Raw genomic sequence first — 19,461 nt, forward strand, 5'->3', positions numbered from 1 at the left:
TGAAGTCAAATTTTTCTTTTTTGCTGTATCCTTACATTTGTTAGTGAATTTTTATAACATTGTATGAAAGTTACTCTTCATAAGGATTATTTAGAGCAGTCTTGTTCTTATCCGGGTTATTCATATTTGCTTTCATAAAAACAGGAAATATTTGCTTCCATATTTATGAATCATACTAACACCTGAAATAAAATTTATAACAAATTTAATAATATCCCAAAGGTGTAAATTTTGGAGATTTAAAAAATACCATTTCCTAATGCGTAAATATATTTTGGCAATTAATGTTATTGACCTATAGATGCCCAGGCTTTTAAAAATGTGAACATAAGATACCTTTTAAAATTAAATATTTAATGGATTTTTTCAGAAGTTTTCTTCTTAGGAAGATGCCTTTCATGTATAATATACTGAACATTCAAAATAGTTACAAACTTGAATCTTAAACATAAACACAATACCAAACATTTCTCAGTAATTCAAGTAATACCTTATGTTGTTTTAAGGAATACATTTTATTTTTAAGTTTTATTACTTTGAAAGACAACCTTGGAAATCCTGGGCAAGTAGAGACCTCATATCACTATATACCCTTCAGAGAAAAATTATATTCATTGACCACTTCTCAAAAAAAAAAAAAAAAAGAAAAGAAAAAGAAAAAAGAAAGCAAATCTAAGAACAATGAACAGGTTTTCTTAGAAGCATGTATCCACCTGTAGCAATCAACTGAGTTTTATTCTTGCTGTGTACATCTGTTGTTTTACATCTTTGAGAACCTTCTTTTTTATTTGGGGAGTAAACAATTGGATAGAGTGATATATTGGATGCAGCCTTAATAGGGCTATCAATCAAGGTGCTCCACAAACAGATAGGCATATGGTCTATCTTAGGAATCTGAGTCTGAACCTACAGACATTTATTTATCTTAGCATTAGAGCCTTAAAAACACTATTAGCTCCAGTAACCTTGATCTCTGGAACCCCATTGTACTGGCTCTCTCAACTTGGTTCATCTGGGTATGCTCCTATACCACGAAGCATCCTATATCTTAAAAAACAAACAAACAGGCAACTACAGAAACTCTGTTTGATTAAAAACAGTTTCAAACTAAGAAGTGCAATTGACACAATGTAATACTAGTTTAACGGGGAGTGTTATGGAAGGCTTGGAGAAACACTGTAGTTTCCCCCATAACTCACACATAATTAAGATTTTCTTCAATGTGATATGAATGTCTCTCAAAAGCTTAAAGTCTAAATTAAATGTTCTGGTAAACTTGTTCTATTTATAAATGAAGATACATTGAATGAATAACTATGCTTTTGCTGAATATGAAGCCAAAAAATTACTTCACCATGGGGGAAAAATCTTGTTGTTACCATTTTTTAATGTGCAAAGACTTCTGTACGTAGACGTATCAGATCTGCAGTAGAATAAGCTTTCAACATTTGTTCTCTGATGGAAGGCAGTGTATAGAACAGCTCTGGTCATATAATCAAATGTCTTGGCTTTATTGAGAAACACTCAAAATTCAGGGCAAGCACACAATAATGGGGTCAGTCCAAACCTATACTGAGAACACTTCTAAGTTGCCAGGAATGAAATGAGTTCTGGAATGTTCATATGAAGCCCAATGGACCACAGACATTTTATATACTTAATTTGAGAGATTCAGGACTCTCATAAAATAAGTTGACAGAATCCTACTTACCAACTTCAAACTACCTACAGGGAGTTGCATCTTATAGCCACTTGAAATCCATAGTGCTTTAAAATCAAGAAATTCCCTAGCTAAATTCAGAGCCATGTGAAAGAACATTATGTCCACCCTGTCATTGTATTTGGTGATCCAAAATAAAGCTCAGGATAGAGAGAAACATATTTTTACAATTCCACTGAAATTGCTTTATTTTTCACTAAACCCATTATCTCTTTTCCATTGTTTATCATCATGATACTGTATTATCTAAGCACTTCGTGTCTGTGTCTCATTGTGACACAGCATGAACATGCTTATTTGGTGAGCAGTTTGTTACTCTAAGTACATGCACATGACCATTGTCAAACATGACAAAAGATGAAAGGTGAACATTCCTATGGATAACACTGATCACAGGTTTGCCTGTGGTTCCCATTCTAAATAAAAGAGCAAGAGTGCCTAGTCTATTTCTGGCAATAGCCCTATCGTGCTATAAACATGCCAATGAAGTTTCTTGAGTTCTTGAGACACCTGGGTGGGGCAGTCAGTTAAGCGCCTAACTCTTGATTTAGGTTCAGGTCATGATCTCACGGTCATGAGATCCAGCCCCGAATCAGGCCCTGTGCTGAGTAGGAGCCTGCTTGGGATTCTCTTTATTCCTCTCTCAGCCCCACCCCCCAAAACTAAATAAATAAAAATTAAAAAAAAAAAACTTTATTGAGTTCTTTTATATATTAAAATTTTAATTGACAAATTGACAGTAAGCTTACTTATTGCAGAAACTTGTTTCTGAAAAGTATAATCTCATTTAGTTATGATTTTTGCCTATTTATTTTTTTTAAACATTTATTTATTTTTGAGACAGAGAGAGACAGAGCATGAACGGGGGAGGGTCAGAGAGAGGGAGACACAGAATCTGAAACAGGCTCCAGGCTCTGAGCTGTCAGCACAAAGCCTGACGCGGGGCTTGAACTCACGGACCTCAGATCATGACCTGAGCCGAAGTTGGCCGCTTAACTGACTGAGCCACCCAGGCGCCCCTTACCTATCAGTTTAAAGAAATACCTTAGCTATTTTATCCAAAGCATACATGAATTTAAATTTAAAAAAAGAGAGAGAGGGAAGATTGAAGGTAATAGGAATTGAGGGAAAACATGTCTTTAATTTACTAGAAGGTTTTTACATAAAGGACTCCATGTTACTCACATTTAAAATCTCTCTCTACATGCACACATTGTATGCATGAATACACATAATGCCTATACGTTTATAAGATGTCTTAGGCTTACTGAATTAACTTTTTATCAGTACTTTCCTAAGATTAAGAGAAAGGCTTCAAAATATATGTTTCATACTGGCATGAGACTGGGAATGAGAACTATCACATATCACACATATATTTGTCCTGGAAATCCCTTATATATTATAGTTGAGACATAACAATATTAATTATAATGTTAATATTAAATATTCCAAGCTATGTACTATTATTAAGAAGAAATAATAATCTTCTGAACTAAGGGATATGATTTATTGCCAAGAAAATAACTTTGTCTTTATTTGTTTTTCAATAGTCTACAAAATAATCTGTTACACTGTATGTTGTTCTATAAACTGGATATAGTCATTGAGATTTTTGTTTAGCACTGCCTTCTTTGTTATTTTCTTTCTCTCTCCCCTTCCTCTCTCTCTCTCTCTCTCTCTCTCTCTCTCTCTCTCTGTCTCCTTTTTTTTTTTTTTTGTACCATTTAATGTTTTACAATATGCCAGGTACTTGACTAAGCACTTAAAAATAATTTTTGTTTTTAAGCCCTACAACAACCAGAGAAGGTAGGTATTTATTTTAATCCCTACAACAGCCAGAGAAGTTTATTTAATAAACTCAACTCAACTTTACATAAGAAACTGAGCATTTGACATATTATGGAAGCCACGTAACTCAGTAAAATTGTCTACAGTGGAGATTCAAATCAGTCTAGTCTGGATCAAGTTACTGAAGTAGGAAATTTAACTCTTACTTTCTGAGCTCATTTTTTAGGAGAGGTTTTGTTTACCATTATATTTTCAATCATGTGAGTCAATTTTCTATAATTCATTTTCACCCGAATCAGTTAGCAAGGTTGTTTCCCTTGAAAGTCAGGATGCATCTAGTATTTTGTAATGATTCTTCTCATAAATTTGTGAATATATGGCATCTATTGTGCAATATATGTTTTTTTATTGTGCAATATATTTTTATATCTTGACATATCTGCTTCCCTTTTTTCCATTTCTTTATTAATATTTACCCTATTCTAGATGTTAGGTCATTCAGGATATGTAAAACCATTTTACAATTAGTATAAATCCAGTCTTTTGATAAATATGCTCCATAAGGAGCCAAAACTAAAATAACAATTCCGAACTGCCCTAGATGGTCTTTTAAACCTCCCCATGCATGGTTTATCTATAAGATTAACAATCAGTGGGTGTTTTTGTTGGTTTCATTATCCTTCTATACTCACAGAATTATTGCTGTGGTTCTCAATGGGGGCAATATTACCCTACTGAAGGGAAGCTGGGACATTTGTAGAGGTGTATTAGTTGTAACAGATTAGGGGACACTACAGGCTTTTAATAATAACCCCAAGCACCAAAAAATTAAAGTCTCCTTCACAGAAAAGTTTTGCCTTATGTCTTGAACAACCTTAAAATGTCCCACCCAATTAAGGACTCGTGTGCACAAACTTCATAGCTGATCATACTTTGTGTGTAATTCTGTATTCATGTTGCCTCTATTTCAATGATATTTAATTCCATCTTCCCCTTGTCATATAACAAATATGTCTGTTACTTATTACCTATTTCAGTGGTCAGCTGTTCCTCTGCTCTTTATTTCCCCATACTTCTGGCACAAAATGACTTCTATTCTTATTTCTAATAAATCCAAACTTTCATTACAAAGTAGAAGCTGAGCATTTTCCTATCAATACATATTTTATTATACATTACTTTTGTTGTATTTTTTCTTTAAATTACAATTGGAGAATTATAATCACTTCATAAAATTATTGATATAGGTAGGCTATATTATCTATGATTTTTATTTCAGAATTCAAAAGGAAGTATGAAAATACTATGTATAAGATGGATGTTGCACCTGATTAGAACAAAAACAGCTTTTCTAGTGCAATTTATGACATTATATTTTCAAATATTTCCCCACACTGATGGACCTGAGGCCAATTCATTTATTATGCCCATGTTAAAGCAGGCAACGTGAATTAAGTGGGTATGTCTTCCTATTTCTCAGAAGATGCTGTTAACATGATATGATCTTTCATTCATGGTGATATGTGCTTTTGAAAATAGTTACAATGAGGATATATTGTTTTAGTAAATGTCATACATGCATTCAATTATATAGGTGCACTTAAATGTAGACGCAGGTCTCCTACCCAGTAGGGCCACGGAGGTGAGGATAGCAATGTGAATGGGTTCGAGGGTCAGTAGCAACTATGGTAAGTTTGGTTATCCCATCTCAAAATGGCTAGAACTGGGGCACCTGGGTGGCTCAGTTGGTTGGGCGACCAACTTCAGCTCAGGTCATGTTCTCACAGTTTGTGAGTTTGATTCCCGCGTCAGCTCTGTGCTGACAGCTCAGAGCCTGGAGCTTACTTCAGATTCTTTGTCTCTCCCTCTGTCTACCCCTCCCTTGCTCACACTCTGTGTCTCTCAATAATAAATAAACGTTAAAATTTTTTTTTAAATAGCTAGAACTACACAGCTCCAACAGATTGTTGCCATATAGGAGGATGTGCTAAGGGTAACCAAGTCTACATATTTTTAATGAGAAGTTAGAAATCTTGATGATATATATTTATTTTGTAAACATTGTTTGGGCTGAATATAACATACCTGGGGTAGAAAGTGTGGACATACCATTACAGTATCTGGCATGAACCCATATTAAAAGCTACATTTTAAAGTAATGGTTTATGCAATAAGATCTACTATAATTTATTTGTATGGAAAGAAATACTTTGTTCTATTTCTCTCACTTTTCCTATTTGGACACATTTATCCATGATGTGTTAAATTATTTTGCTTCTAGAAATGATGTGATATATGTTTAGAGTTAAGATTTTGAATTGAAATATGTGAGTAATATTCTTTATCTGTAGCCTGTAGCACTAATATTTAGGGATTAAGAGTAATATAGATAAATAGATAAAATATAAAGTAAAAATATTGACATTTTTATTACAATTGAAAAAATACAAACTTGGTTGTTTTCCCAGTTAAAATCAGCAGGTGGTTCTGTAATGAAGGAGCCAAGAAAATGTTACAATTTTTATTGCTAAAATGAAATTCATTTAATAGATTTCGTATAATAATACTAATTTCCTAACCTAAGGAAGGAGAAAAAGATACATCAAGGCAAAGAGAATTTCTAAAAGTTTAAGAGAATTTCAACTTACTGATTTGTTTTCTATGAGAGATTTAAAAAAAAAATTTAATGTTTATCTTTATTTTTGAGACAGAGAGAGACAGAACATGAGCAGGAGAGGGGCAGAGAGAGAGGGAGACACAGAATCTGAAGCAGGCTCCAGGCTCTGAGCTGTCAGCACAGAGCCCGATGCAGGGCTCAAACTCATCAACTGCGAGATCATGGCCTGCGCTGAAGTTGGAAGCTCAACCGACTGAGCCACCCAGGCGCCACTCTATGAGAGACATTTTAAAAGAAACATTAAGGGAGCCTGGGTGGCTCAGTTGGTTAAGCATCTGACACTTGATTTTGGCTCAGGTCATGATCTCATGGTTTGTGAGTTCCAGCCCCACAATGGGCTCTGTGCTGGCACCATGGAGCCTGTTTGGGATCCTATCTCTCCCTCTCTCTCTGCCCCTCCCTGCTTGTGCTCTATCTTTATCTCTCTCAAAACAAATAAATAAACTTTAAAAAAAAAAGGAATATTAACTTGTTTCCTTGAACTAATCAGTTAGAGTCTGAATGAAATTCCTCACTGTACCCATTGATACAGTTTTCCTAAGCATATCTAAAAATATGTCAAGCTTTCTGAAATTTGTAGATTTGAGGAGAATGTCCTACAAATACATTTTAATAAATATATAAATGTATATTGTCAAATATAAGTAGTTACTAAACTCATAGTCTGAATATACCTCAAAACTGTGGTTTTTACTATCACTGATGGTAAAATCTGGCATTTGACTTTGCTGGAGAGGAGCATTAATGTCGGGCAGAACTCATCTGGGCCAAAAGGAATCAAACAGACAAAGCTAAAGAATCCTTTAATCTTTGTCTACACTTTGTAAAATAATTTTCTGCAAAAATTTAATACTGACCCATGAATACCAGTGACAAGGAAGATCAAATTCCCATTGATTTTGGTGCAGTTTATGAATTTGTCGATGTTACTGGAATCCACGGTCTGAGCTGACATCAGTGATCCTGTGCCAATGCCATCACAAGCTGTAGAAACAAGACTCACAGTCAAGGAGGTGAGAAACTTTGATCTCAGTCAAGAAATCATTGCATTTTTATTATAAAATAACAGTTTTTTTTCAATTATAAAATGGAAAAAAAAAGTTCATCATAAGAAATAAACTGTTTTCTAACATAAAATAATCATTCATTCATGCAACATTTACTGATGGGCCTACTTTAAAATATTGTCCCTGCATTATAGTCTAGTGACCATGACTCATAAAAATCATATCTTATATCAAGTCCGAGTATACCCACACAGCACATACATAACTAAAACAACTTTTAACAATCAACACTAGCCCTTGCCACATAACGTCAACTATTTTCTCATCTGTTCTAAGATATCATTTTTAATACTTTTAAATCACTTGAGGAAAATTATTTCATGGCCTAATGATGGTCTACAACCTGTGGTTTTAAAAATATTGGCCTTATTAAGAATATATATTAAACAAAGTACTAGTGAAATGAGTTGTAATCAGAATCAAGAGCCATTTAAGTATTTACATTTAAATTCTTAAATTGAGTGCTACCTATACTTTCTGAGCACTACTTAAAGACAAAACAAAACAAAGTATGTGTATTTGTGTGGGTGCGTGGAGGGGGTGAGGGGGGAGAGAGGGAGGGAGAGAGAGAGAGAGAGAGGAGAGACAAAGAGAGAATGTAGTCTAAAAGTAAGTCTGAAGTTTGCCCTTTTAAAAGGCACTTTTTGATACTTTGGAAAGCTTAATATCGTTCAGAAAATTTGGACTCTACTTTCATCCTGCTTAATTTAAGTTTCATTCTGGTGAGGAATTTGAGTACTGCAGCTAGAAGGGATTTCTTTCTCCACTAATATTCTATGACATGGATTATCTGAAACATTTATTTAATACTTACAGTAAACTTTCTTGTCATTTTATAATCTCTCAAAATAGTTTTGAAGACCTGGAGAGTAAATATCATGTTATTTGTCCCTTTGCACCCCTTCATATATACAGCAGATCATTTAGCGTAGAGTGGCAAGCGACTAAGATGGGTTCTTGATGCTAAAATAATCATGTGATCCCTTGTTATATGCATACTTCTAAGATCTGCTACATATAGAACAAAACACAACTTTTTTCCTGTGTTTCTATCAAAGTGCAGTCTGAATTTTACCTGCATCATTTACTGTAGATCATTCAAAATCAATAATACACACTGTTGAGACAGTTAGTACTTTGGGGAACTATTCAAAGCCCTGGGAAAGTGTGTGAGGGAAGGTTTGGTATGGGAGTGATGTGTTCAGAGAAGCGAACTTAGCCGGTCCATTAAGAAGTACAAGGAAAAACCTTGGTGTAGGTCCCAGTTCTAGCCAAAAATAATCTCAGCTGTCACTCACCTTTTGGGCAAATATCAGTGCAAGGTTTACACATTTTAATCCCATTTTCTTCTACTTCCATCTTGGAACTAGGGCAGGCACGCACACAAGAACTGGAATCCACCACAAAGTTATCTGATTTTAAAAAAGGTAAAATGAGCAATAATGGTGATGCTCAGCAAACAACTTTAAAATAAGGTATTTTAGGGCTTGACAATGATTGGCATCATTGGTAGTATACACGTCTCTTTCCTTAAAACATCTCCGTTTAAATATCTCAGCCTGAAATAGAATCTATGAGCATCCACATTCAAATCCAAGGGCAGCATGTGTTAACAATGGTTAGTACTTGCTTGACTACTGCTCCACATCCTGAATTGCCCCCAAGATAGAGAGAATTTCTTTTATAGACTTAGGAAACTACATGACATTTAGTTTGTGTTTTTCAATAGTTCCACTTCATTTCATGTCATGATGCAAGTTTGAAGCCTAAAAATACTTCAAGTTACATGAGGCACAAATGAAGCTGAAGTTGAATTGCCTTGGATCAAGAAAGTGCACTTCATATCCAGGAGGAAATGTTTAAAATGTGTTCTATCTTTCAGTGGAATGTCATATAAACTGTTCCCTAGTTTTATATGAAGAAACAAAATGGGATTTGAAAGGCAGCATCTTAGGAAAGGTATACTAAATAAACCAGGTATATACAATTACCTGATACAGTGGTAAAATGTTTAGGGGCCCAGTGATCTGGAATATGCCATGACATTGTCTCCTCCCAAAAAAAGAACAAATCATTGCATCGAAAGCCTCCCACAATAAAGAGAAAACACAATACCTGCTAGGCCACTTTATATTTCAAAGGCAGTATCCTTCCATGTCTGGGAATACTGCTTCTGGCCTAATATTCAGTGGTATGGAAGGCTTTTGGCCTTGAAGGGGGCTCAGATCAGGAAAGGCATATCGTGCAAGTCCAGTCTGGGATGCAAGCAATTATGCGACTTGGGTAATAAAACCCAAGAGGCTATCGGTAGTAGGAGTGTCTGTTGTGGGAAAATAAGTCATGTGGAGTTATGGCACATCCCAGCTGGAAAATCATATTGAGACCTCCACAATTCTATAGCTAAGCCACACAATCTGTAGCACATAATCGTATGCTATTTAATAAACAACTCCTGATACGCTTCTGGCTCCTGGTAGAGATAGAGCACCTAACCATGGGTCATTGATTGACCTTCTAGTCAGAATTACCCATCACAGGGGCACCTAGGTGGCTCAGTCAGTTACATGTCTGACTCTTGATCTCGGCTCAGGTCATGACCTCCTGGTTCATGAGTTCGAGCCCACGTAGGGCTCTGCAGTAATAGCACAAAGCCTGCTTGGGATCCTCTCTCCTTCTCTTTGACCCTCCCCAACTCGTGCTCACTCTCATTTTTGCTCTCTTTCTCTCCCTCAAAATAAATAAATAAACTTAAAAAAATTAAACAAAGGTTTGCCCATCATGCATCAGGTTTTATTAGAACCATGATGTCATAATGTTGGCCATGTTCAACAGGAATCTACCCCAAGATAGAAGCAGTATATTTAAGATTGGATGTGAATCATGGCAGAGGCATAAGTAAACACATAAGCAGGTAGCCCAGACTCCTCGTGCTGGCACCTCTCACTCAGCTCATACCTATGTCTGCGTGGGGGCCAAAAGAGGGCACTTGTGAGAGTTAACAGACGAAGACAAAAATTAAGTTTGCTATGTGGGTGCAAGCCGCTCAAAATGAATGGCAGTGGCCCTGCAGCTCACTCAGGAGCAGACTTGAAAGACAGTGGCAAGGAAAAAACCTACCAGTGGGCATAGTTCTGGATAGTTCAGATGATCACTTACTTTGTGCGGAACACACAGTAAGTATGGACTTACAGTAAGTATGGAGTCATGAGCAGTAGTTTGCCATGGGAGAAGAAATATTGGGAAGTCTGGGACTGAAGGAAGTCTGCGGTGGAGGGATGTATATGAATCCATGGGAGTGGGCAGTGAAGATCTTTGCATTCCCAGTTAACATCCACCAGAGGGCATCCACCACAACAGAAGGCACATTGTTGACACTGCATTGTAGCCTGTTCCCTTCCTTCTCTTTCTCCTTCTGTAGTCATTCTGAGAACACTCCTCCTTAAGGACCTAATCTCTGTGTGAGGAGAACCAAGCCTGCAACATCTGAATACACTGCATATTATGTGGCCATCCTTTCTGCAAGGTCTTCAGAAATACCCCATATTTAAACACCTCTACAGTTTTGCAGAGAGATATATCAAGTGGAGTAAATACAAATTATAAATACCCTCACATCAGTCAGGTACAGATTTTGCAGCCAAACGAGTTGCAAAAAATATTTGTCTGTAATTTTTGAATGTTAGAATTCTGGGTTGGAGATTGTGGACCAGTATTTAAAAGCTAAATGTCTTTGTTTTCCCAAAATAGTTCATGCCTCATGAGCAGGGCCCTTCAAATATTTGAATTTTACATAGATAAATACTGAAGTGTTTTTAAATCAGTCTGTAATTTGATTGACCTGAACTATTCCAAGAAAGGAAATTTATGAGGTATCTAAGGAAACTGGGCATGTAATTTCACAAAATAGTTCTCCACTTGCCACAATTTAGGTGTTAAAAGCTTATATGCATAACTATTCTTTTAACCAATATAAAAGTATGTAATAATAATGACAAGAATTGTCATTGTTTTCAAACACTTGTTTTTATATACTGTCCCTCTGATTCTTATTCCCCAAACCTTTGATCATTATAATAACTCTAGAAAAGACAGAACCATGATTATTACTATCCACCTCGTAAGGAGAATACAGAAAACTAAATAGTTCATTTAAAATCACATAAGTAATAAGTGGGCAGAGCCAGAAACCATAACCACTCTAATCCTATGTCCTTCACACTTCCTATTCAATCACAGACACAAAACAAGAAAACCATAATAGCGGTATGATGTAGATTGTAAAACCTTCTTCTTTTAAATGAGTATGTGGACAAATGTAGTCATTCTTTTTCTTAGGTAAAACAATGAAGAAATAATGTCCCATTGCTCACTCTGGAGCAAACGTGAAGACATACATTATACTGAATTCTTGATGAAAGTGAAGCTGGTCACTTGGAATTCCCAGGATGAGTTATCAATTTTGTAAAGATCTGTCAACATGCCCTTCACATCTATTGTTATTGTTTAAGGTTAGATTTGATATTAAAACTATCATGCTACACAATCTATTACAAATAAGTAATCAGAAATGATATTAGGTAAAAATTCATTGTGATTAGAAGCAGACCTCATTCATTACAAAGCTTGCTGCCACTTAACTAAGCACTTTTTTGAGAAACAGTATCATGTACAAATACACTGAGGTATAGTGAAAACAGTGAGCTTAGAAGGCAACGACACTACATTCTAACTTTAAGCATGACACTCCTTTGCTGAGACTTTGGACCAATCACTTTAATTTTTTGAACTTTAATTTTCTTATTTGTGAAATGGTAGCAATAGGACCTAAATCCAAGTATATCCAACAATATTATTGCAAGTTTTAAATTACAATAAATGTATATGAAATTTTTCTGTTTTTAAATGATGATCTCATTAAATTGGCTATTCTCATCTTGTTACTTACGTGGGCATTTCTTGACACAAAATGCTCCATATGTATACTTTGCATTGAAGTTATGTTCCAGCTGAAAGGTGGTTGGATTGTAGACAAAAGTTTGGGGACATTGAGTAACACACGCTCCACTGTCATTGAAATTCATGCAGGCCTGCAACATAGCAAGTATTAATTTCATCTAAAAATAACCTTCATAACTTGTTAAAAGAACATTGCTGTAACAGCTTTGTGAGAAGGATGTATTCTTTATTATTATATTCATATTTTTACACATGTGTTCTATACTTATTTCACAAAAAGTATAAAATTTGACACTTTGTAGTCATTAAGTGCTTAGTGTTAAGTTCTAACTTGTTTTGGACTTCTAAAATTTTATAAAACTGGTTTTCCAATGCCAATGAATATACCATCTCTACAAAGTTATTGATGTTCAAGTTACTTAGTCTCTGTCCAGTGGTCTCCAAATTAATAATTGGTTTAAGTTATTAAAATTAGCTCACAGTGAAAAAAAAATTTGACTCACACCATTCAAAGTGTTTATGCTGAGTTTCAGAGTCTGGCACTGGCAACTGACTTCCCAATTCTACAATCTAGATTTTCCTTAAAGCTGGTGTTTGGAAAGTTCAGTGCCGGAAGCAGCATGAGAAGAACATTGGTCATCACTGTGTGGTGAGGAAACATTGGTGAGGAGCCATTTACACTGGACTTGAAGAAAAGGTTTTGGAAGGTGACTAGTCCGTGTAAATATAGAGTATTTGATGCTGAAATGAAGGGAAGCAGACATACTTAGCTCATGATTAAATAATGTGCTGCCATTTCCTGTGTGGCTTTCATCATAATACCACACCATTTAGTAAAAGCCATCAAGTTCAAATAAAAGAGTTTGTTTCTGCTGACTTACCTATTTGCATTGAGACTTCATTTCTTAATATGTTCAAATGCATTTGAGAAGAATTAAAAACAATCTTGCCACATGAGAGGTTTTTGATATAAAATATATGTAACGTACATATACATACAAATTATACACACACACACACACACACACACACACACACACACATACACACACACACACATACAAACATGGCTTTCAAAAGAGTGGATGAACTAATTCTCTTAATTGAACAACTTAAACCTTCAGAGGAATAATTTAGGCCTTGGAAGGTAAGCTCATATGAACTCTAGCTATATTTTATATTTCATCATAAATTGTATGTATGGTTATTAATAAGCACTAATTCATTTTGTTTCTTCAAAACATTTTCTTCATCAATTGTTGTTTTAGCAAGTGCTTCATCACAAACATGACAATTCCCTGACAATGGCCTACTAGATGCATAATCAGAACGAGACTCACTCATGATACATTATTCACTACGATGACATTTTCCAGGAAGAATCTATTAAAAAGCAATCAGGAAAACTCAGTGAGTTTTAATTTATGGCTATAAAACTTCATGTGTCCTCATAATTGCTTTACGAACATACTTTATGCAGTGTTGTGCACAGACTGCTTGGCAACAAAGGGACATAAACCAGAGGAATCAAACAAATTTACCTTCCAGACTGCGCACAAAACAACGGAACTTACACCAAGGCCTCGGTCTGGCATTCTTGAACATTCTGTACCAAATGCCAAAGTGGAGTCATTGGACCATTCCATAAAAGTAATGAAATGAGAATTCTAAGGCTCACCAGGCACTCTGCTTATCATGATAATGGAACCATGAAAGAATGGCTATTGTTTGTGTTTCTTGTTGTTACTGCTTTGGAATTGTTACTATAACACCTGTTCAGTGTCCTCCACATCAGGCTTTACCCCGTATCAGGTGATAGGCAAGGGAAAGCGTTTCACTTCAAAACCTGCTGAGCATCCTCCTTAAATTTTTGACATTTTTCTTTTCTTTACTTCTTCTTCCCTACTCACTTCTGCAATATATACTTTTGTTTCAATATAGGATTAGGGTAGAAAAATTAGGTTTCTTGTAGCATTAAGAAAATTAAGAAATGACTATATCATGAGGTTTAATTTATGTTTTGCCTATTTTCAGAGTTGTGTCATTTAAAAAATGTTCAATTCTTAATATATATGTGTATTCTCTGGGTATTTCAAATGGGAAAAAATGAATATCTCTGTTCATTGTTAATAGCAAAAACAATTACTTATTTTATTATTTTTAGCATAAAATGAAAACAATGTCTGTGTTTATGAAATTGTGGTAACTATAGTTCACAGAATTGTCTGTATTCAAAAGAGCAGAAATAACTGTATTGGGGATATTAAAATGTAATTAAAACATGTCCCCAAAAAGCTATAAATGTTAATTTTAAGGAAAGAAAACTGTCCTTTTCTAAAATAAAAATCACACTGATTAGCATATAAATTGCTTTAAGCATGCGTTTGTAAATCTTATAAATTTTGAATAATATTAATTTGTAAACAAAATATACTGGGAAATAGTTAAATGGATAAATTTATGAATAATCTTGAAATCAAGAGCTATAATCTTGAAATTTAAATTCAAGAAATAAAATTCAAGAGCCCCCACTCAGAAAATTCAATGATGCAACAACATAAACAGGTAATCAATGTAAATTTTGGAAGGGCACTATTAGCTTTTAAAAGATATCTCAATATCTTTTTATCTTTTCCCCTTCTCATTCTCCAATACACCTCACCTGTAATATAAATTATGTCTGAAAGACATAATTCATTTAGTATAACAGAAACATCATAGTTAATCAATAGCCACCCAGTGAGGAGATGTATTATAGGAAGGCAAAACATCTTCTTAATCCTAAAACGGTTAAATTCAATCTTATTTTAATGAGAAGTTAAAGATTCAGTATGCCCGAATCCAACTAGAAAGGAGGGAGATCAGGAGACTAAAAGGGGATCTCCAAGACTTACAAAGCAGTCGGTGTCTTTTGGTCCTGAGCAACCTCCAGCACATTCTCTATGACAGCAGTCACTGACGTAGGGTCCATAGCACCTGCCGTCACACTGTTCTGCACACACCGTCCTTGTCACTGCAGAAGGCAGAAATGAGACTTTGATCAAAGTCAGCCACCAAGAGAAACTTCTAAGGTGCTTTGGAGTAGCTGACAAAGGCTGAGCTCTCAGGTAACAACACTCAACCCACCACTGACTCAATTCAGCTAATATGTACCAAATGAAGTCTGCAAAATTACTGTGCAAAAACCTTCAAAAATTAATACATACTTTTGTTTTTATCTTCTTTCTTGTGCCAGAAAGCACCTCTCATATTTTACAAAAATATTGTACAATTTAGCAGGAAAGAATCAAATTTGAAGTAACTGAGTAAGGCATTTTGGCAGGGTGCAAAAAATGGAGTCAGCAGTGAAGTCAATTCACAATGTGCACAGTAAGATTTTATGGCAGAAGGTATCCCCAGAAATAATCCAAGCTTTTTAGTAGTCAAGGGAACATAAACTTTTACATGATTCACATTATATCTTACAAGATTCATATCAAGTAGATATATAAATAATGATACAGATACAGATAACTGGTCAATAGTAGCATAAGTGTTTCTATTCTTGAGATTTAAGTAAAATTTCCACCAAGATTCCTATGTAAGGAACAGTGCAATATCCTCAAAAGAAGTGAGGGAGGAAGGAAAGGAGCAAGGGAGGGAGGGAGGGAGGGAGGGAGGAAGAAAGGAAGGAAGGAAGGAAGGAAGGAAGGAAGGAAGGAAGGAAGGAAAGAAGGAAAGAAGGAAGGGAGGAAGGAGAGAAGGAAGGGAGGAAGGAAAGAAGGAAGGAAGGGAGGGGCACATTCATAGTGGACACAACAAAAATTCCCATTGGTCTTTTCTTACAACATCCTTTGATCCAAGCTGACAGCACTGTATCGAGGTATGCTTTAGTAAAATCAGTGCAATAGGCTGGGCATCAAAATTATAGCACTGAGGGACACTTATTTCACTTATTCCAAAGAGATACTTTTTAAGTATTTAGAGAAATAAATGTTACAGAATATATATAGCACATCCCTTCTTGGCTTCCATATTTCCACTTCAATCTGCTTTCCTTTCATCTTTTTAAACAGTTCTTCAAAGCTTCCTTCATTGCTACTGTAGAAAGACTCTGACCTTTAAACAGTAGTATTCCCCCAGTTGGTCTTGACGGTGTTCTTTGGGTTATGGGCTCATGCCTAGATGAAACCATTAATTCCCTACTTTTCACACTACTTATAGATAGATGACATCAGATCCAAATCTGAATTTTCTACTGAGCAGCAGCAAGTATTACCAGGTGCCTACAAAAGACCCATTTAGATACCTCAAGATGTACAGTGTGGAATGTACACTTTCTCACCTCCACCAATTGAGAGTATCTGTCTCCTTTGTTCCCTTCTCTTAATTAGTACCATCCATCCAGTAGCTTAGTTAAAAATCTGGGATGTGTTTTCTATTTCTCCTTTGCCCTCACTCTCACTTCGCATACCTAACAAAATTATCAAATAAAATTGCTAACTAACAGTCCTCATTACTGTCCCTCCTCTCTACTCCAACTTTTTCAAAAATGTATATCTAAATTATTACATAGCCTTCTAAAAGGTTTCTCAGATCCCAATTAATCCTCTATGCTGCTCTAAAAGCAATGCTTGAAAATACAAGCCACTGCTTATAAATCATTGTTGTTTCACAAGGTAAAACTTGTCATCCCTGCACTAAAGGAGGAAACCCATAGCAAGGGATAAAAGTGCTTCATCAATTAAACACCACCTCTATCTATACTGGTGTCTCTCACTGTGCTTTTCACATCCATCCATACACAAACACCACTTGTGATTCCTGATTTCTTGCATTGTTTGCAATTTTGATTCTCATTGCCTTTTTATAATGCTCTCATCCATGCTAAAACCCCTTCTTGTCTTCTTATCCTGGCAAATATTCATCTATAAGATTGTATTCAGATGCCATTTTCTCTCTGAAAACTCCAGATACATCGCTAGGATGAGTTATTTTATCACTGTTTCTTCTGAACAAGGGAGAAAGTTAATGCAGACTGTGTGGTCTGAAGGACTACGCCCAAATCCTAACTCTATTCTTGTGAAATGAACAAGTTATTGAATATCTTTGTATTTCATTTTGCCGGTTTTGAGATGGATTTAGTAATCATATGTGTCTAATGGGATTGAAGATAAATAGAGACATAGGTATAAAGTGCTTCACATGGCCCCTGTTAATAGTTCTCAGGTTAGATATTATTATTGTACTTTACATTGTATCTTTTTTTTTTTTTTAGGTTTGTTCCCTCTACTAAACTATTAGAGTAATTTTTTGAAGTCTATTGTCTTATTATTGATGTTTTTATCCTTAGGGACTGGTACAGTGCTTGACACTTCCTATACAAGAAAGTAAGTATCCTTTCCAACTAAATAAATCATACATTGCCAACTCAGTGAAAGCATTTGGGTACTGCTTAATGGACATATCAAAGGAAAAGAAAAACATGCAGAGAACTAAAGAGGTAGGGTACTAAACCCTGTAAATAGACAATATTAAAATACCCAGAAACACAGCATATCAAAATGCAAATAACTGAATTATTGCTAATTCATACATTAGACTTAAATGCTCCTTAAATTTTGTTATTATTTCATGATTCTACATTTTCACTTGGACCCTGTTTATTTGAACATGATTATGATATTCATAAAATAATATATAATATTTAAGTATGAACTATATTCCTTTTTTGGACTTGATTATATTCTTACCTATGTAGTAAAAGCAATACAAACATTAAATAGAGTTTAAACTGAAACAACATTTGGATTAATTCCCTGTCTTGCTTTTATTTTGTAAAAATAGAGTTATCTGATATAGAGGATTCTGAAAGACAGATTTTTAAGTCTGGATTTGTGACAGCGTATTTTGTATTTGCAGCTTGGTTCACATTAAATTTTGAAATAAATTATTTCTTTTGTAAGTATTCTAATAGAAAGTTCTACATAGTAAATCGATTTGTCCTGTTCTTTTACCTTCCTTTGCTCAAATCTCATTCTCTCAGTGAAGTCTACCCCTATTTAATACTGAATCCGTTTCAAATTACTGATTCCTGATGGATGCTACTCTTTTTTTCTCTTTCTTTCTATTTTTCTCTTTCCCTCCCTCTCTTCTCTCTTTCTTTCCCTCCTTCCTTACATCTTTCCTTCCTTCTTTCATCTTTGTTATAGCATTGATCACCACCTAACATATTTTACAACTCATTTATTACATATTTTGTTGGTGTTTTCCAATGTTTAGAACTGTACCTGTCATGCATGTAATGGTTATTTATATTTCATATACATTATACATACACAATACATATACATATACATATACACTACATATATGAAATATACCCAAATAAATTATATCTACTCATTAATTCTTCATATTCATACATTGGACTTATGTTGATGTTCCTATCTTTTATCCAAGTAGTATATTTATTTAGATATTCTAATTATACCATATAAAGAAAATACTTTTAATAGAGATTTTGTAAAAAATAAATTCTTATATAATTCCTCTCTTCCAGATTTAACAAGGCCTTTTTGAATGTACCAAAGTTGTTAACTGAAATAGCAGACATATGCTAAGTAAACAAATTATTAGATTTAAAATAGGTATTATCCCAGTATAGTCTATTAACTTGCTTTAACTTGACAGGCATTGCTCAGCTGGAAATAGCACAAAATGAGTCAGCATTAATAGCATATAAATCACACCGTATTTTAATCTTAAACACATATGACTGTTAATTTCTATTTTTTTTTTTAATTTTTTTTTTCAACGTTTATTTAATTTTGGGACAGAGAGAGACAGAGCATGAATGGGGGAGGGGCAGAGAGAGAGGGAGACACAGAATCGGAAACAGGCTCCAGGCTCTGAGCCATCAGCCCAGAGCCCGACGCGGGGCTCGAACTCACGGACCGCAAGATCGTGACCTGGCTGAAGTCGGACGCTTAACCGACTGCGCCACCCAGGCGCCCCTGTTAATTTCTATTTTTAACTCTATGGTGGTTTAAGGTAAGTATGCAAAATGTTTCAGTGTCTCTTTGTTTATATATTTTGGTCTTTCCTACCAAATGAGAAAATTAATGTAGATAATGTTTATAAAGATAATTAACTATTAATTTATTTTAAAATTATATATAAAATGTTCCTATTGAGTTCAATTCTCTTATTGAGTATACTATTTAAGTATGAAAATAATATTTTAAAATCTAATCTATCATACTCCAATC

General features: G+C 34.9%; 1 protein-coding gene across 4 annotated transcripts in view; it reads right to left on the reverse strand.

Annotated features, from left to right (window-relative positions):
- ERBB4 (erb-b2 receptor tyrosine kinase 4) overlaps positions 1–19,461 on the reverse strand; it is a 1,144,797-nt gene that overhangs the window by 301,561 nt on the left and 823,775 nt on the right. For all 4 annotated transcript variants that reach the window (XM_043577726.1, XM_043577724.1, XM_043577727.1 and 1 more), the window contains exons 6-9: positions 15,106–15,224; positions 12,201–12,342; positions 8,554–8,667; positions 7,046–7,172 (exon numbers count right to left, since the gene is read on the reverse strand). In XM_043577726.1, the coding sequence (XP_043433661.1) occupies positions 7,046–7,172; positions 8,554–8,667; positions 12,201–12,342; positions 15,106–15,224 (502 nt within the window). The remainder of the gene's footprint in view (positions 1–7,045; positions 7,173–8,553; positions 8,668–12,200; positions 12,343–15,105; positions 15,225–19,461) is intronic.

The sequence above is a fragment of the Prionailurus bengalensis genome, chromosome C1, assembly GCF_016509475.1.
Source record: "Prionailurus bengalensis isolate Pbe53 chromosome C1, Fcat_Pben_1.1_paternal_pri, whole genome shotgun sequence".
NCBI lineage: Eukaryota > Metazoa > Chordata > Mammalia > Carnivora > Felidae > Prionailurus > Prionailurus bengalensis.